The 20,098-nt window shown below is 41.2% G+C and overlaps 2 protein-coding genes across 3 annotated transcripts in view; one reads left to right on the top strand and one right to left on the bottom strand.

The window, feature by feature from the left end:
• The first annotated feature begins 5,098 nt into the window (after nt 1–5,098).
• On the top strand, nt 5,099–17,550 carry LOC132773786 (glutathione S-transferase Mu 1-like). The gene is made up of 8 exons (XM_060773259.2): nt 5,099–5,219; nt 8,454–8,529; nt 11,942–12,006; nt 12,245–12,326; nt 12,416–12,516; nt 13,903–13,998; nt 15,433–15,543; nt 17,300–17,550. Exons 1-8 carry the CDS (start codon nt 5,184–5,186, stop codon nt 17,393–17,395), a joined length of 663 nt encoding a protein of 220 aa, XP_060629242.1. The 5' UTR covers nt 5,099–5,183; the 3' UTR covers nt 17,396–17,550.
• Nucleotides 17,551–18,671: 1,121 nt separating this feature from the next.
• The window catches only part of EPS8L3 (EPS8 signaling adaptor L3), a 61,675-nt gene continuing 60,248 nt past the window's right edge, over nt 18,672–20,098 (bottom strand). For both annotated transcript variants that reach the window (XM_067467949.1, XM_060773257.2), the window contains one exon: nt 18,672–19,801. The gene's annotated coding sequence lies outside the window, so the exon portion shown is untranslated. The remainder of the gene's footprint in view (nt 19,802–20,098) is intronic.

The following is a 20,098-nucleotide window of genomic DNA, read 5'->3' as shown; positions in this document are numbered from 1 at the left end:
GCACCCACATTCCTTAGTCAACCTTCAGATTTTACTGGACATCAATTCCCATCTTTCTCATTGGTCCTTCAACCTAAGACCCATGGACACTGCAGTACAACAGTTGTAGGGCCCTCTCTTCCCTTTCTCTGTATTAGCACAACAATGCAGAACCTTTGGCACTCTAAATCTTACGAAATACAGACCTTTGCCACTCAATGCTGGGCAGCTCGAATGCGAGCCAACTGGAAGGCCAAAGTTCCTTCACTTCTGCTTTAACAAATGAGGAAAGACACACAATTAATAACCCAAATGGGACAGAAATCTGGTCAGGAAGAATTAAAGAATATTCCTTCCATGGCAGTAAAACACAAAACAATGTTTCTTTGCATTTTGATAACATGGCCTCTTCATGTGCTTTTAAGATCAACTTTAAAAAAAATGAATGGTATCTAACACTCAAAACTACTTTCAATAGAAATGTCCATGGGTTGGGTGAGTAGCAGGGTGAGGTATTTTTTGCAGCAAAAACAAGAGTTTTGTGAGACTTTAAAATATGAACAAGTTTTGTGATGTGTTTTTTAAAGGAAACAAAGGAAACAATGCACACTACTGTAACAAAGCATTACTGGATCACAGCAGTGGGTACATATGCACTGCAAAATGAATACAGTTTTACACCATTTTAACCTTGGGATCCTGGTATTTGTAGCCTGACAAGGGCCTTAGAATTATATACTACATTGGTTCTGTGTGCACACGAAAAGTTTGCAGTCTTTCCAAAAAGTCATCAATTATTTTTCCCCGCAGCAACATAATTAACATCTCAACTTCTACCATCTCAAATATTTATCTACTCAGTCTTCCATTGAATCTCCACATTTTCCACATTTGTGTATCAAGGAATCTTGGTGTTGTTATCATGCATAATAAAATGTTTTCATGTTGATGTTTTGATTGATTGTCAAACATTTCTAGGAAAGAATGTGGAACCATTTTTTCTGAAAGCAGAAAGTGTGGCTTTCATACTTCAGAGATGAAACACCTTAATATTACAAAAACATCTTAACCCACATATGTCAGAGGTAAAGGCAAAGGTAAAGGTTTTCCCCTGGGGGTTGGTGCTCATCTCCATTTCTAAGCCGAAGAGCTGGCATTGTTCGTAGCCACCTCCAAGGTCATGGAGCGCTGTTATGTCAGAACTGTTATCTTAACCGCCTTGACCAGGCATGTAGTCGGGGGGGGGGGGGGGGTCTTGAGTGGCTTCAGCCCCCCCCCCCAAATTCTCAGGGTAGTCCACGAGAAGGCCTTACTGGTATATTATTTAAACTGTTATGTTTATTCATATCATGATCTGATCACCATGTTCAATATATTCCATATGCATGGGGGTATTGGGGCAACGATACAAAAGGTTTGCTAGGGTAGACCCTCTTTCACTCAGACTCAGCTCCTCGCCCCCCCCCCCCCCAATCAAAATCCTGGCTACAGGCCTGGCCTTGACAGTTTATGTGCAGTGGGATAATTGCCTTTTCTGTATCCCATTTCCCTTCCTTATCACCTTGCTGAGATTTGAATACTGTACTCCATCAGTGTATCTGAGGAAGTGGATTGTAATCTACAAAAACTAAAATCAGTAAGTCAGAGGTTTTCAAATTGTATGTTGTAACACATTAGTGTCTGTGTCTGTGTGAAATAAGCAATACATCATATATTTTTAAAGATATGAATGAAAGATTTTCATGAGCTATGTTGTGCCCCCATGCATTTCATTCGTAAAGTTTATATATGTGTTCTTATCCTTTATAAGGATAAGAACACATCCTAACGTTGCTCCATGCAGTCATGCGTGCCACATGACCTTGGAGTTGTCTACGGACAGCTCCGGATCTTTGGCTTAGATTAGGAGATAAGCACCACCACCCAACCCACGGGTCGGACACGACTAGACTTAATGTTAGGGGAAACCTTTGCCTTTACCTTTTATTCTTTATAAGGGATTGGATCAACCTTCCTTTTGCTAATAAAACTGAATGAATGTGTCGCGAAATGATGCATGTCTAAAAAAATGTGTCACCATCATGAAATGTTTGGGAAGCTCTGCAATAAGTCATACTCAAAGACATGGCTGGGTTAGTTTGTACCAGCCTACAAGCATATTAAGATTGAATGTTCATTGCATAAGCTTTCGTAGACTCAGGGTGCATCTACACTGCAAAACTAATGCAGTTTGACCACATTTCAACTGTAGTGAGTTGGAAACTCCCTCGCCCCCCTGTACGGGAGCAACCCAAATCATACTTTAAGAAATGATTCTGCCTAAAATTACTCTTAGAGGCCCAGGAAATTCAAAAACATATCTCCATGTCTGCTAGGTTTGTATCAAATTATAAAGCTGACCGAGTGCAAAGAATTTCAAGAATCTCCTGTAAGACTGTACTGTTGCCAAGGTTTTCCCTTCCACAGTTATTAAAACTAATGGACCCTGTCACTCTCGATTTTCTGGCCCTTCTCTCCCTGTGTGAATCTGGAGCGATAAAAGTCAGTAGCTTGCAATTTAAGGAACTGTAAACTATAGACAAGGCTTCCAACGCACAACTATAAAAGAAGGAAATAAACATGCCAAGTAATAGCCTCTTGATGGTTCTTCCACCTTTGCTTTGCATGGGGTTGTTTGCCATGCGTGCTTCAAAAGACTATTATGTCCTTCTCAAAGCGTACACACTCTTAACAACTTATAATTCTGAGAAGCGGGGAGGGTGGCATATTTCCTCCAAAATTATAAACATCCTTTAAAAGGAATTATGTCCCCTTCCACACAGCTGTATAAAGTCCCACATTATCTGCTTTGAACTTGGTTATATGGCAGTGTAGACTCTGATAAGCCAGTTCAAAGCAGATATTGTGGATTTTCTGCCTTGATATTCTGGGTTGTATAGTAGTGAAATCGGCTTAAGATTCTAATAATAGCAAAGATTTGCAAAATGGGAAGAGAAAGTGGGGGTCCTTCCACCCCCACTTCCCAGAATATCAAGGCAGAAAATCTCACAATATCTGCTTTGAACTGGGTTATCTACTTTATCAAACTTGAGAAAAAATCCTCTTAAAATCCGATTTCTGCATCTTGCAGAAATCTGGAGTTTGTAGTTTAGTAAGGCTTTTAAAGGCTCTTCCCTAAACTACAAACCCCAGAATTCTGCAGGAAGCAGAAACCGGATTTTAAGTGGATTTTTTCTCTAGTGTGATGAGTTGATCTGAGTCCATACTGCCACTTATTCCAGTTCAAAGCATATACTGTGGGATTTTCTGCCTTGATATTCTTGGATATAAGGCTTTGTGGAAGGGCCCTGGAAGTGAGATTTGCAGCTTTATCCTTTCACAGTGTAAGCAATGCATTGTTGTGTAGGCACTTTACATGAGATGATGTCAAGGGATCCTATAGTCCCATGGTGACTGAGAGCCCTTCCATACAGCCCTATATCCCAGAATATAAAGGCAGGAAATCTCACATTATCTGAGTGTGGACTCAGATAACCCAGTTCAAAGCAGATATTGCCGATTTTCTGCCTTGATATTCTCGGATATAGGGCTGTGTGGAAGTGCCCTGGGATAGGTGTTACAGGATTCCTTTGCATACTGATGTTCCAGATGAACTTAGGGCTATAAATCAAGGCCAATTCCTCCCAAATCTCCCCAGCATTTTGTGTTGGTCATGGTGGTTCTGTGTGCCAAATGTGGTCCAGGTCCATTGTTGGTGGGGGTCACAGAGCTCTGTCTTGATGCAGGGTGAACTACAACTTTCATAATGTTGAGTCAGTCTCCCAACCCCTTCCAGTATGTTTGCTATGCCAGTCGAAAAGAGTTGGAAAGGGTTATGGGAGAGGCAGTGGGTGGGATCGTGCATATTCCATACCAATGGAGAGAGTCAGAAACACAGAAAATCTAGGATGATATTGTCCCTGTATGAAAGCCTCCATCTGGGTGGTGGGCAGTCTTGTATTTCCGGAAGACATTGTCAGGGGTTGTACATGTTTACAGTGCTTGTTATAACCTGCAGTGTCATTGGAGAGAGGTGGCTCCTCATAGATGGAGGTTATAGCTACTTGTGGAAGTGGGAGCCTGTCTGTGAAATTGGGCACCCCAGCCACACACACACACACACATATTTTCATTTTTATTATGGATATAGATAGATAAATAGATAGATATTGATCTATAGAGACAGATAGATGTTGTTTGGCCCCCTTGTGGTGCTGTGGGTTAAACTGCTGAGCTGCTGAACTTGTTGACCAAAAGGTTGCCGGTTCGAATCTGGGGAGCAAGGTGAGCTCCCACTGTTAAGCCCAGCTTCTGCCAACCCAGAAGTTTGAAAACATGCAAGAGTGAGTAGATCAATAGGTACCTCTTCTGTGGGAAGGTAATAGCGCTCCATGCAGTCATGCTGGCCACAAGACCTTGGAGGTGTCTATGGACAATGTACCACCCCCCAGAATTGGACACAACTAGACTTAATGTCAGAGGAAACCTTTACATTTACTTAGGTATTGTTTATACATTTATCTTCTGGCTATGTTATAAGGTGTATATGAAAAAATATGAATTTCATTGTGTACACATATGCAAATATGGGCAAAATCCAAAATATTTCTGGTCCCAAGCATTTTTAATAGGGAAGACTCAACCTATATTAGATATTAACGGCTGCATATATTGGGGAGGGGGTGGTTGTAGTTCACGGTGCATCTACACTACAGAATCAATGCAGTTTGACAGCACTTTAGCTACCACGGCTCAATGCTATGGAAACATGGAAGAGTGCATTGGCACTCTTGGGCAGAGAAAGCTAAAACCCCTGTAAAACGACATATGCCAGGATTCCATAGCATAAAGTTGTATCAAACTGCATTCACTCAGAGAGAAACACACTCTATTATGCGTGTGTAGTTCTGAGTCAAGTGGGGGGGGGGGGGGGAACCATTCCCCTTTGTTCTTTTCTGCTTCAAAGGGGTTCCTCCGAACTTGGTGCCCCGCCCCCTTGGCCTGCCAGAAATAGGCTCTGCGCCTTTAAGGAATCAAATTTAATCGACGCCCCCTCCCTTCCCCCCGAAGGACTGGCTTTTATCCCAGTCCCTGCCAGAGGGGGCCTCCTCTTTTGCAAAGGAAGAGCCACAAGCAACTGGAAGGCAGAAGGCGAGAAGGCGACCATGGCAATGATCTTGGGCTACTGGGATATCCGAGGGGTGAGTGAGGGGCCCTTTTGCAGGGGGGTGGATCTGCAAAGTGAGTAAGGGGGGGGGGGCGCCCCATGGAAGGAAAAGGTGTTTGGATGTCTTTGGGAAGCGATAACAAAAGGCACCGCTCTGGAAGAGGGAATGGTGGAGTCTTGTAGCAAGTGCAGCGCGTTCGGGGTGAAGGTCCTTTTGTTTGGGATTGTGTGTGTGTGTGTGTATACACACACACATCTTTACACACACACATATATATACACACATACACCCACACACATCTGTATATCCGTAGATCTATATATATACACACACGTATATGTATAAAGAGATAGATTCAAATATATACACATAGACATGCACACAAAGTGCAGTTGGTGGTCCTGTTTGTTTCTGTATATGTGTAGCAAAAGTTGGCTTACAGATGGAAAATGGGGCATTGTAGATAAGTAGACCTTTCTTTACACAATTTTACAAAATGCTTCCAGTATATACAAAACTATAAATATAAATATGTTTTAAATGTATTAAATATAATAAATGTTTGTTATTTTTTTCTATGTATGCAGGTTTTTGGGACACTGTGTATGTGTGTGTATATATAAACATACATATATGTACGTACGCGCGTGCGCACACACACACACACATATATATATGAGTTTGGGAAAACTTTGGCCCTTCAGGTTCTTTGGATGGTAGGCTGTTAGGAATTGTGGGGGTTGAAGTCCAAAACACTTGGAGGGACAAAGTTTGCCCATGCCATATCACATGCAGATACTTAAATACAAGGTTTTTATATTGCACTAAAGGATACATACATACATACACACACACACACACATTCATACAGAGATTTTGACACAGCACTGAAATATTTATTTAAAAAGAGAACGGAATGAAATTGTGAAGAAGAAAAAAAAAAAGAAAGAAAGAAAATAACTTCCGGCCACGTTTTTAGCAGTTATGCTTACTTTACAGTTATTGATACTTCCTTTTCTTCACATGAACATAACTTCTCTTTTTTACAACCAATTCTGTCTAATGACCAAGAGGTAAATTAATCAAAAGCTTCTTTTTTTTTTAGGGTGTGGGGTGCAAAAGAAAAGTCCATCAAGGGCTGTTCAGTTTTTTAGAAACGCCATTCCTTTGATCAAACAAGGCAACGTGTCTTGTTTCTGCCCTGTCTTAACTTTGGCCAGCCACTCCCCCAGAGTAGGCAGTAAAGAATTATTTTCATGTTGGCAAATGCAACCCTCTCGCTCCATTTCGATGCTGCCTTGTGGCTTTGTAGCTCTCCATGGGCAAGCCTTATGGTCCCCTGGATTTTTTGTGAGTGGCCATGGTGGATCAGCGCTAAGCTGCAGAAGTTACTGATCAGAAGATCAGCAGTTTGAATCCACAGACAGGGTGAGCTCCTGTCGTTAGCCCCAACTTTTGCCAACCTAGCACATTGAAAACATTCAAATGTGAGTAGTTCAATAGGTACCACAATAGGAAACGGTTCTCGGTGCAGTCCTGCTGGCCACATGACCTAGGAGATGTCTTCGGACAACGCCGGCTCTTTGGCGTAGGAATGGAGTTTAGCACCACCCCCCAGAGTCAGACACAACGAAATGTAATGTCAAGGGGAATCCGTTACCTTTAAGCACCTCACCTCTATATCTTGCACTTACCTTGGTAGCATCGACACTGTGGAGATAATGTAGTTTGACACAACTTTTACTGTCATGGCTCAAGGCTGTGGAATCCTAGAAGTTTTAAGTTTGGTGCAACTTCAGCACTCTTTGACAGAAAAGGCTAAAGACCTTTTCTGTGATTTCATAGCCTTGAGCCATGACAATTAAAGTGAAGTCAAAGTGCATTAATTTCACTGTATAAATACACCCTCAAGTTTTGCTGTTGGATTGGTTTGCATGTTGGACTATGACCAGAGTTCAGATCCCTGCTCAGCCATGGAAATCCATCTGGTGGCCTTAGGGAAGTCAACCGATTTCAGCCTTAGAGAAAAGCAAGAGACTTTAGCACATTTCTTCCCCTCTGAATGAATCTTCCCAAGAATACTTTAAGCTGAATAATAATAATAATAATAATAATAATAATTTTAAAATTCTTACCAACATCTTCCCATAAATCAAGGCAAGGAACATCATTAAAATGCAGCAATAAACAGACATAACACAGTTAAAACACAGGCTTTCATGGCCAGAATCATGGGTTGTATGGCCATGTTCCAGAAGCATTCTTTCCTGACATTTTGCCCACATCTATGGAAGGCATCCTTCCATAAATGTGAGACCTCACAATGGTCTCAAGGTTGTGAGGTTGTGAGACCTCACAATGTCTGCAAGGACATTGGCCATGGGACACTCAGATGTTTTGATGGTTTACCATTCTTATGGAAGACTTCTCTTATGTCCCTGCATGGGGAGCTGGAGCTGACAGAGGGAGCTCATCTAGGTTCTCCCCAAATTCAAATCTCTGACCTGTCAGTCTTCAGTCTTGCCAGCACAAGGGTTTAACCAACTGTGCCACCGGGGACTCTGATGAGAAAATAGAGGAGGGAGCCTTTCTTTTTCCTAGTCTGTATAGAGGTGCATTTGTTTGTTTTTAATTTCAGATACTTGAAAACTATATTTCAGAGCTGTGGCCTTCCTAAAACGGATTACAGTAGAAAAAAAATCAAAATACAACATCTGAGCACTTCCTTCCTTTTAAAAAAAAGCCGTTGCAATAAATTGCAAACACTGTAAAATATCTTCAGTTAACAACCAGAGAAAAAACAAGTATGTTCAAGTTCTCTTAAAAGCAGCCAGAGAGACACAGGGGGTTTTGTACAACAGGCAAATAATTATAGTATTTCAAGTTTTTGTGCTTTCATCTTGCAAGGAGAGGTAGGGCTCAGTATGTCTTCAGGTATGAGAGAAGCACTAAGTATAGAGGGATTTTGGCAAAGAGAAAGACTGTACTAACACAGAGAGATGGGTTTAACCAGAAGCATTAGAAAGGACAGAAGGGAAGACTGGAAAGGGAGTTTAGAGTAATGATAGTAGTAAACATAGTGCAGAGAATAGAAGAATATGGACCTGGAAGGTGTTGAATTCTCTTCCTTGGCCACCCCTTGGCAAACAACGTCTGTAGTTTCACAAAGTAAGTTCTTTTGAGTACAGTGTCGCCTTTTAAGGATTGCAAATCCTGAAACCTGTATGTGCTGACTTCTCATTGAACTTTATCATTTGTTTCTTTCAGCTTGCTCATAGCATCCGCTTGCTGCTGGAATACACAGGCACAGCCTTTGAAGATAAATTATACAGCTGTGGGGAAGGTCTGTATTGTTCAACAGAGTATTTATTACAGTCATAGAATCATAGAGTTGGAAGAGACTTCATGGGCCATCCAGTCCAAACCCCTGCCAAGAAGCAGGAATATTGCATTCAAAGCACCCCCGACAGATGGCCATCCAGCCTCTGTTTAAAAGCTCCCAAAGAAGGAGCCTCCACCACACTCCGGGGCAGAGAGTTCCACTGCTGAACGGCTCTCAGTCAGGAAGTTCTTCCTTCCATTGCCCCCCTTTTACAACTAGGAATGAAAGTTGCTGGTTTATTCATAATTTCCTGGTAATGCCTAGCCCATTTGGATAAAGGCATTCTAAGCAAGCTAGATACAGAAACTGTATCCTGTCGATTTTTTGTTGGCCCCAAAGTGAAATTTTATAATTATGCTTAACCTCTGCAAATTTTGAAAGTTTATAAGGTTGCTGGGTGGTGTCAGTGGAGAGGCTTGTGCCAAATGATATGCACCTGTAATATTGGAAGAGGGTCATTTTGGTATCTAATAATGCGGACTCTATGCTCTGCTGTACTATTTCCTTTGAAAGGAATCTCCTAGCACAGTGGTTCTCAACCTGGGGTCCCCAGATGTTTTTGGCCTACAACTCCCAGAAACCCCAACCAGTTCCCCAACCAGTTTACCAGCTGTTAGGGTTTCTGGGAGTTGAACACCAAAAACATCTGGGGACCCCAGGTTGAGAACCACTGTCTAGCAGATATTGGTTGTGTTGCTCAATAATATGACAGGGATGGATTTTGATGTAGTAAGCATCTCATATATTCATAGCCTAATTTTCTTTATGGAGAGAAACAGGTGTCAAGATCCAAATGTGCAGGAAGCATCAACTCAATGTTTGAAATTGCCATGATTCTGCAGTCTCCAGAGAGTTGTAGGTAGCTAAGGCTAAAGTCTTCTGGAGAAATAGAAACAACAATTCATTATTGAGCCTCTTGGCAAGGCATTTGAATTGGCTTGGAATATGATGAGAACATAAAAGTTCCCTGCCACTTGCCAGTTCAATGCAGCCAGTGTAGTAGTAGTAGTAATAACAACAACCATCTGTTAGCTGCTAAAGGTCACTGCACACATCATCTACTGGGATCTGCACACAGGCCCATAGCTGGGGGGGGGGGGTCTTGAGGGGCTTCAGTCCCCCCAAAATTCTCAGGGTGGTCCATGAGAAGGCCTTATTGGTACATTTTTAAAACTGCTATGTTTATTCATATCATGATCTGACCACCATGCTCAATATATCCTATATGCATGGGGGTATTGGGATAATGATACAAAAAGTTTGCTAGGGTAGATCCTTACACCCCCCCCCCCCGAATCAAACTCACCCCCCCCCCCCCGCCGAATCAAACTCAGCCCCCCTCCGAATCAAAATCCTGGCTATGGGCCTGGCCTAGACTATATGTCCGATGTGTGATCCAATACACAAACCAGCATAATGATCTTGTTTGTTGTGTACTAATCTTGTTGTGTTACAACAACATCATCAACAACAACAACAATTTATTTGAATGCCACTCTATCTCCCCTAGGGGACTCAGGGCGGTTTCCACATAGGCAGAGTAACACAAAAACATACAGAGTAGCTATTTAAAATATAGACATAAAACTATTAACACAAACATATACATTAAAAACACTATTCAATCATGCAAAATAAGCTACCAAAGGCCAGAATTTCAAAGTGGGCCTAGATAGTTTGAGAGGGCTGGGCCGAGGCTAGTGCAGTGATACCATAGGGCCGGGGGAGTGGGTAAAGTGCAAAGAGCGGTCCTGACTAATGTAATTCACTCCCCAAGGATCTTGGGTTACTATCTTGGAGATTAATGCTGCTGTTCCAATTAGAGACTTAACTTATTAACCCCAAATTACAGTATTATTTGCACAGTATGATAATTGTACTACTTGTTTGAAATGTTTATACTAGGATGATGTTTATACTAGGATTATTTAATGTTTATACTAGGATGGTTTTATCCTTGTCTGAATGTTTAAATTTTATATCATGTTTAGTGGTTTTTAATTGATTTTGAGTTTAATGATTTTAATTGATTTTACATAGTTATATGTAGTAATTAGTTATTGTGATTTCTTTGTGTACTGTATGTTGGCGTTTATTTTTGCCATTAGTATGTTGTAAACTGCCTTATGTCCCCCCAGGAATGAGAAAAGCGGTATATAAATACAATAAATAAGTAAATACAGTTCATTCTACTTGTTTTACTTGATAAGCCTCTTTGAATCCTGCTTTAGGAAAAAGTTGAGATGGTATTTTTATTTTATTTTTTCAAGAATGATGGTACACAAGATTGCTGTGTATATTAAGCAAATTAGTACGGTATCAATTCTTTCCTGGAGAGTGACTCTGGTGGTATCATCTTCTTTAAAAATAACCCAAAATATATGGTAATGGGGTCTTTCAGGGGCCACCATGTCACATGATACATAATGTGTTCCATATGGTGACTGTTCTTGAATGAAGCGAGGAGGCCTCCCTAATTATAACATAATACATTTTCAGTGGTGAGTGAATGAGCCATCCTTGCAGCTGAACGACTCACTTTAAGCAAATTGTGTCCATCTGAAAATGTGCAGTGATAATCACTCGCTGTGTGCTAAAGAATAGATTGTCTGGAAAAAATGTCCTCAGTGCGCCCTGTGAGAGAGCACAATGGAGCCTTTGTCTCTGAAGCATCCCAGCTCCAACCTTGCTGTTTGTCACATTGTGGCTTTCTCTTGCCAAGTTATTTTCTCAAAATCTAGGTGGTCTAGATAGAAAATGAGGGCAGCAAAGAACAGTTTTACCTAAGTAAACAACTCTTGTGGAACGTCCTCTGGTTTTAATATTCCAAGATAGCAAGTTAATGAGGCTACTGGTGGCATTTAACACTGTCTGAGTTTATTACCAACTACAGCGGTGTTTGCTACAAGGCTGTCAGCAGGCCAACATGTGTTTAACAGCTTCCTGACAAAAAATAATAATTTACCCTAGCATTTACAGCATGGCATAACCTGGGGTGAGCTCCCACTGTTAGCCCCAGCTTCTGCCAACCTAGCAGTTCGAAAACATGCAACTGTGAGTAGAACAATATGTACCGCTTCTGTGAGAAGGTAACAGCACTTCATACAGTCATTCTGGCCACATGACTTTGGAGGTGTCTAGGGACAACGCCGACTCTTCAGCTTAGAAATGAAGATGAACACTACACCCCAGAGTCGGACACAACTAGACTTAATGTCAAGGGGAAACCTTTACCTTATAACCAAGTTAACTGAGAAATAAATCAAATAGGGATCATTCCTGAACTGGGTTTTCTTGGGGTTGTAGACTTGGCAACATGATGAACATAGATTTTTTTTATGCCTGAATTTAATGCCTCTTATTTCTCCCCCAGCTCCTGACTATGATAAGAGTCAATGGATGAATGAAAAGGAGAAGCTGGGACTGGATTTTCCTAATGTAAGTGACTTTATCATATGATACAGAGAAATACTATCTCATTTGGTTATCCATGAATTCCGAATGGGAAGAAACAGGCTATTCTCCGTGGTAGTCATGTGCATAACCTTAAATGCAAAGAGGGGGCCGAGGAACAATTATGAATAGACTGAATGGGTCATTAGGAGTGAACTTGGAAGCACAAGGCAAGGATTTGGCCTTGAGCTGATCTCTCTCTCTCTCTCTCTCTGTTTTCCAGCTTCCTTACCTAATTGATGGCAAGACCAAGCTTACACAAAGTAATGCCATTCTCCGGTACATTGCACGCAAGCATAAGCTTTGTAAGTATGGCTGAGTTCTCCTGGGGTCTGGACTGATAAAACCTGCTTACTTCTCTCCATGATTTCTCATCTCTGTGTGTTGGCTCCAGGTGGAGAAACCGAGGAGGAAATAATGAGAGTGGACATGCTGGAGAATCAGGTGATGGATTTCCGCATGAGCCTTGTGATGATCTGCTACAATCCTGATTTTGTGAGTAGTACTGCTTCTCACCATTTACACCTACTGTACTGAGCCAGAGGATTATGAATTATAATCCATGTTTTATGCAGTAAACACTCCCGCAGTGTACAACACTGTTTCTTCTACCCGAAGAATCAAGTGATGCACAGACATTTGTTTCTGGGGATTGTGATAAGAGTCTCAAAAGACCAAGATATTAAAGCATGTATGGACCACCCTCCCTCTTTAGGAAACAAAAATATAGCATTGTGTAGAACACATTGGGTTTACAAATATGTGACTTTAACCATTTTATAACTTTGTATTGTATTGTATGGTTTTTGTTGGAAACTAGGCAAGTGGGGTTTATATATCTAAATATAAATATATGTTTATATATATATTTGAATAAGAAGTGCAATGACTGGTAATTTGACCATAGGAATGGAACAATGGAAATGATATCGGATTGTGGGTTTGACGATGAGACGACTCAGAATGGCTTTTGTAGTAATGTTGATGTTTTGATGAGATGTTTTTGATAATGATGAACTGTGGATTATTTTACACTATGTTTTGTATTTTGCACCTGTTTTTCTATGTTGTACACCGCAATGAGTCGCCCTTGGGCTGAGAATTGCGGTATATAAGCGAAGTAAATAAATAAATAAATAAATAATAAATAAATATCTGTGGAATGTCCAGGGTGGGAGAAAAAATATTTGCCTGTTTGAGGTAAATGTGGATGTTGCAGTTGATCACCTTGAATAGCATTGAATAGCCTTGCAGCTACAGAGCTTGGCTGCTTCCTTGTTTAAGAAACAATCAGGACCAGCTGAATCACCTCCCAACAAAGGATTCCCTCAGGCAGGAAGCAGCGAAGTTCTGAATCTGCAAGACTATTCAGTTCTAATCAAGGTGATCAGTTGCAACATTCACTCTTGCCTCAAACAGACAAGAGTTCTTCTCCCACCCTGGACATTCCACAGATATATAAACCCCACTTGCCTAGTTTCCAGCAAACCTCACAAACTCTGAGGATGCCTGCCATAGATGTGGGTGAAACTTCAGGGGAGAATGCTTCTGGAACATGGCCATACAGCCCGGAAAACTCACGGCAACCCAGTCATTCTGGCCATGAAAGCCTTCGACAACACATTGAATACATCTTGGCTGGAAGAATGACATTCTTGGGCTGTTAGGAATAGAAGCTTCTCATCAATAACTCTTTTCTTAAAATAAGTTCATTGGAATCACTCAGGTACTTTTTCCTAGTCATTTTGCCTCACTCAGGTATCTTAACTGTTGATGAATTCAAATTCCATAGGTTTATTGAACAGTAGAAGGTCTTTTGAATTTTTTGATCAGTTTATCCCTCATTGATTTTTGCCGGGTTTTTTTTTGTTCTCTTTTTAGGAAAAACTAAAACCTGGATACTTAGAGCAACTGCCTGGGAAGCTGAAACTGTTTTCTCAGTTCTTAGGGGACAGAAAGTGGTTTGCTGGTGACAAGGTATGTGCATATTCAGACCTGGTTACCCAAGGGTAGGCTCAGTCCTTCTGGAGTATCACTAATGGAACGAACCCAGATGGTGAAGCTGGGAGATGCCTGCTCGGACCCCTGGCCCTTGACCTGTGGGGTCCCGCAAGGCTCCATTTTGTCTCCCATGCTTTTTAACATCTACATGAAACCGCTGGGAGAGGTCATCCGGAGTTTTGGAGTTAGGTGCCATCTCTACGCAGATAACACACAACTCTACTACTCTTTTCCACCTAACTCCAAGGAGGCCTCTCGGGTGCTGGACGAGTGCTTGGCCGCTGTGTCGATCTGGATGAGGAGGAACAAGCTGAAGATCAATCCCGACAAGACAGAGGTCCTCCTGGTCGATCGCAAACCAGATCGGGGTATAGGGTGGCAACCTGTGTTGGACGGGGTTACACTCCTCTTGAAAGCACAGGTCCGCAGTTTGGGAGTCCTCTTGGATTCATCGCTCACGCTTGAGGCTCAGGCGTCGGTGCTGTCCGGGAGGGCTTTTGCACAATTGAGACTCGTGCGCCAACTACGACCGTACCTCGCAAAGGCTGATCTGGCCGGGGTGGTCCATGCCTTGGTCACCTCCAGATTGGATTACTGCAACGCGCTCTACGTGGGGCTGCCCTTGAAAACGGCTCGGAGATTCCAACTGGTCCAACGGGCAGCAACCAGGATGCTAACTGGGGCTCCTTACAGAGAGAGGTCAACCCTCCTGTTCAAGGAGCTCCACGGGCTGCCATTTATTTTCCGAACCCAATTCAAGGTGCAGGTGCTTACCTACAAAGCCCTAAACGGTTTGGGACCTGCCTACCTGAGTGACCGCATCGCCATCTACGAACCCACACGTTCACTTCGGTCATCTGGTGAGGCCCTGCTCGTGATTCCGCCTGCGTCACAAGCGCGGCTGGTGGGGACACGAGACAGGGCCTTTTCTGTGGTGGCCCCCCGACTCTGGAACACCCTCCCAAAAGATCTTAGACAGGCCCCTACACTGGCAGTCTTTAGAAAGAACTTGAAGACCTGGCTGTTCCGATGTGCCTTTCCAGAATAAGAATTCTCCAATAACAAGTCCTCGAAGCACTTTAGTAGAATTAAGATTATTGCACACCGCACACTGCACTTGCCTATAATCCTTGTATACCACCTGCCACATCAGCACTTTTAATCCTGTACCCATTACTCTGGCCCGGCCCAGTTTTTATTGTGTCTTGAGATACTGTCTATTGCATGTCGTTAATATTGCTTTAACTGTTTTTAATTTTGCTTTTGGTGTTATTTTGTTTGTGTTGTGTTTTGTGGCCTTGGCCTTTGTAAACCGCATCGAGTCCTTCGGGAGATGCTAGCGGGGTATAAATAAAGTTAATAATAATAATAATAATAATAATAATAATAATGCTCTTTGTTTTTTTCCAGATCACATTTGTTGACTTCCTCATGTATGATGTCCTGGATCAAAACCGCATGTTTGAGCCTAAGTGCCTTGATCAGTTTAAGAACCTTCAAGATTTTCTCACCCGCTTTGAGGTTGGTTTTGGCATTGAGATATGTGATTGTTTGCATCTTGTGATTGGGTTTGTTATTTCCTGGCAAGCAGCCCCAGGCAGATTAACAGACAGCAAGGTTCCAAAATGGCAGGAGTAGGTGTCTGAGCTGGCGGAGACAGGACTATGTGAGAAATATTGTCTGTTTCCTTTAGGTACATACAAGGCTTCAGGCAGGTTGTTAAAATGTGCTTTGTTCTAAATGGGCCTGGCAATTTACCTTTTATCCCTTTGTTTAATGAGCTTCTTCCTGTGGTGATATGGTTGTTAGCAGTGAAATAACTTACTTACCGCAAGCTGTAAAGCCTCAGCACCCACTAACTTACTGTGTAGAAAGTATGGACTGGTTTCTGTATGTGTGTGAACTTTGTAGAATCATAAAATTAGAAGAGACCACATGGCCATCCAGTCCAGACCTCTGCCATACAGGGACTCAGAATCAAAGCACGCTTGTCTGATGTCCATCAAGCCTTTGCTTTAAAAAGCATTTATTTACAGTATTTATATTCCGCCCTTCTCACCCCGCAGGGGACTTAGGGTGGATTACAAATTCACATATACATGGCAAACATTCAATGCCATTTAGACATACAACATATATAGACATACACAGAGGCAATTTAACATTCCAGCTTTCTGGCTTCATGAGGGTATGCTTGGTTCCAGCCACAGGAAGAACTGATGCTTCACTGGCCAGTTTGTGACACTGGGTCCTTTGATGAAGTACGTCCTCATTCTTCTGCATGCTGCTGGAAGGTTTTATGGCGTTGTAAATTAGTTAAATTGGCCTCCCCTCATAAAGCGGTGCCTAAATTTCCTACTTGACAATGCAACAGTCTTTTGGGTTGCATAGGTCAACAGCAAGCTAGACTATTAATGGTCAGGAGCTTACTCTGACCTGGGCTGGCTTCGAACTCATGACCTCTTGGTCAGTAGTGAGTTAATGCAGCTGGCTACTAACTAGCTGCACCACAGTCCAGCCCAGAGAAAGAGGTTCTTGAGGCAGCATGTTGCAAAAAGTGTCTTACCTTCAGGAAGTTATTCCTAATGTTTAGGTGGAATCTTTTCCCCCCTGAAAATTGAATCTATTTCTCCCTGTTGTAGTTCTTTAAAGTTGCTTGGATAGGGACAGTGCCTTTTTCATGAGCAGCAGAGCTGGGAGATCTCCCATTCATCTCTGAGCATTATTATTTTGGAATACATTTTAGGGCAGTCACACATACACTTCAGCCTGCCATGTGTTGGTGGACTCAAATTCCCATTAAACCCTGCTGCGTGGTCAAAAATGAGGGGAATTAGTCATATAACAACAGGAGGGCCTGGTTTTCCATTCGCCATTCATGTCCTATGCCAATGTGATGGAAAGGTGGGGGGGAAAAGACAACTTGTGGAGATGATGTCTGAATAAGAGTAAACCCAAGGCCTAAGACAAACCGGTTAAAAAAAAATCTGATGCACAGTTCATCAAGTTTGAGCTGCTCTCAGAGCCATAGGTTGCACCACCATCCTTCTCAGACTTCAAATCCTTGTGAGGATTTGACCAAGGATTGTAGTCCAGAACATATGTGGGACAATACATTCAGGAAGGGTGTTCTGGAATTTGCATTTTACTATAGCCTATGAACAAAGTCATCCTGGCTAGAATAACTTTTTCATTTTTCTGTAGTTTTTGACCTGTTGTGAATTCTCTTTCTCTCCTCACCTTTTCTTCTAAAACCCTCGATTTTTTGTTTTTTCAGGCCTTGGAGAAGATTGCAGCCTACATGAGCTCCAGCCGATTTATGAAGACTCCCATTAATAACAAAATGGCCAAATGGTGTAACAAGAAAGAGTAGAAAAAGCAGGATGAAAGCTTTCTGATGCTGGATGGCATCTTGCTTTTTTGGTGACCCTCCCTCCCCTAGAATTTGATGCTGTATTTCTGTAGGATGATGGTTGAAGCTTTTCTATTTTGAAGGCTGTAGCAGCTAATAAAGTGTCTTGGAATTAATTGGTGTTGTTGTGCTAAGTATAAAGCCACATATTTTGTTTTTTTCACTAGATGTAGCAGGGATTCTCACACTTTTTCAGCCATGGAGCCCTTTTTGAGGCAAAAGTTTCTTGTGGAGCCCCAAGAAATGTTTATATATTATATTACATATTACATATTATATTATATTATATATAATGTATATATATCAGACATGGGCAAACATTTTGATGCATTGTGTTTTAAAATTTGACAGATGAGCCAGACTAGTGGCAGATGGATGGAGAGTGTTTGCGTAAACTAATTGGAAAAACATGAACAAATTCCTATGCATACTGCACATCTCTGTCTTTTAATGCAAAAAAAAAAAAAAAAGGAAAGAAAGAAAGAAAGAACAACACAATAGTCTTCTGAATGTGCACAGGCTACATTATCATCAGCATATTGGAGTTTTATAACATGTTGTGACCTTGGGTTTGGTTTTCAATCTGCTGAGGTTAAACAGCTTGCCATCTGTCCGACAGATGATTTCCACTCTGGTAGGAAGCTGCAGCATTGCCTTCTCTCCTACATCCCATCTGCAGTCTACCTAGTCCATTAGTCAAAAAGCATAAGCAAAGCTACATAATTATCAAATTCAGACTATTACAGCTAATTTTACTTTCCTTATGATCAAATAAACAAGCTTCTTCCCCATACAGTTCGAAAGAGAAGATGTAAAATAAGTTGAAATACCTGAAGAAATTACTGGAATCAGAGTGGGCTGATTAAAAGAAAAATCATAGAATGCCCTTTCTATTTTAATTTCTCCGAACCAGCTTTGGCACTAAGTTCAAAATAGTGGGGAGGGGGAGCATAAGCGTAGAATTCAAAAATAGGGTGCCTTTATTTTCCATATTAGAATTGCATTGCATGCTTGCACAAAAATCCAGTCCTGTTTTTCTTTACTGAAACTTCCTGATACTTTATGTATGCTTTCACATATTTATTGTTATTAAGCCATGCTGGTTTAAGGTTCTGGTACTTGTCGTCAAAATAGGAACATTCCCAAGTTATGTATCTGTGAAACATGCCATTTTGTGAGTGTTCTTTAAATAGTTCTTGAGTGATAGCCGTATTAGGCAATTAAACACAAACACATCTTAAACAGCTTAATAGATTTATTGGACACAAGTATTGCACAAATAAGACAAATACTTTAAAGCTACTGAGAAAACTATGAACTTCCTGAACAAATGATCTCAAAGTCAACTTTCTCATGCAGATTAACAGTGAACAGATATTTTGCAATAGTTAGATTTAATTTGGGAAATCTGTTCCTTATTACTTCAATCAACAATAACTCTCTCTCACACTACTGAGTTTGAAGTTACTACTATGAATCTTGGAAAGCTAACCAATCAATTTGACAATGCTTTTATATATATATATATATGTACGGCATCTGAACTATGTATTGTCGAAGTCTTTCATGGCTGAAATCACTGGGTTATTGTAGGTTTTTTGGGCTATATGGCCATATAGCCCAAAAAACCTTCAACAACACAGCATTTGAACTGTTTAAGAAATACCACTATGGCCTGCTGGCCCCTCTCTTTGCAATTTATTTCCCTTAATGAGACATTTCTTGGAAATGCTACTGTTTGAGACTACAATAGCCCCCACTTCAGTAGATTGTCCACTAACTATCCTACCTGGGGAATTTGGGGAGTTATTTTAAAATTAGCTTTTCCAGGTTTTGTAGCCTCTGTGTGTGTGTGTGTGTGTGTATCTGCAAATTAGTGTTGCCAGGCTTAAAATAACAATTAGCGATATGAACATTTAATCCATGATATCCAGGAATGAAAACTGGGATGTATCCAGCCACAATTCTACCTATATACTAAATGAAAGCATTTGCTTTCTGTTAACTTATCCATGTGTTTCCCTGTAAAATTAACATGTTGTCCACATTGATAATTAACATGGTGCATCCTTTTCTGTCTTTACTGAATTACAAACTACAGATTTTTTTTACATCTTTATTCAATCTCTATAAAAGTAAAATAAGAGGTATCTTTTCAATAAGAGACACATGCTAGTCTTATCATGGGCAAGCTTTCTGCATCACAACAAAGGAACATCTTGTATAATAAAGGTCATATTAACAGAAGAATAAGCTTCCAAAGTTAAGTGCTGGAAAAGCAAACCATTACTGATAGCAGAGACTCTCTTAGAAGTGAACTATGCAGTGGCCGAAGACTGCTGAAGTATATTACTTCCGTGGGTCTTGCTGTTAAAGGGAAGCAGAGAAAGAAGTATTAGTAGTAAGACCTGAGTAAGTACTCATCATTCCCAACCACATTCTAGCTGTGTAGGTAATTCTACTTTTGCAGCAATGATGTATTTATTGACTCTAGTAATATGAATTGGAAAAAAGCTGCCCTGTAATATGCCCTACCCACAGATGAAGGAGGATCCAGGTCTCACTGTACAAACTGAAACTAGTGCAGACCCATGTGGTTTGAATACAAAGATACAACATCTGGAGGGCTACATGATCACCCTGCCCTTACTGTGTTGCTTCTGA

This window comes from Anolis sagrei, chromosome 4, assembly GCF_037176765.1.
Source record: "Anolis sagrei isolate rAnoSag1 chromosome 4, rAnoSag1.mat, whole genome shotgun sequence".
Lineage (NCBI taxonomy): Eukaryota > Metazoa > Chordata > Lepidosauria > Squamata > Dactyloidae > Anolis > Anolis sagrei.
Note: the sequence above shows the minus strand (reverse complement) of the source record. Positions and strands in the feature narration are given on the sequence as shown.

Coding starts and splice junctions, on each gene's coding strand:
- LOC132773786 (XM_060773259.2), top strand. CDS start 5,184: ATGGCAATGATCTTGGGCTACTGGGATATCCGAGGG. Junction 12,007..12,244: donor TGGGACTGGATTTTCCTAAT/GTAAGTGACTTT, acceptor TCTGTTTTCCAG/CTTCCTTACCTAATTGATGG. Junction 12,327..12,415: donor TGCACGCAAGCATAAGCTTT/GTAAGTATGGCT, acceptor TGTTGGCTCCAG/GTGGAGAAACCGAGGAGGAA.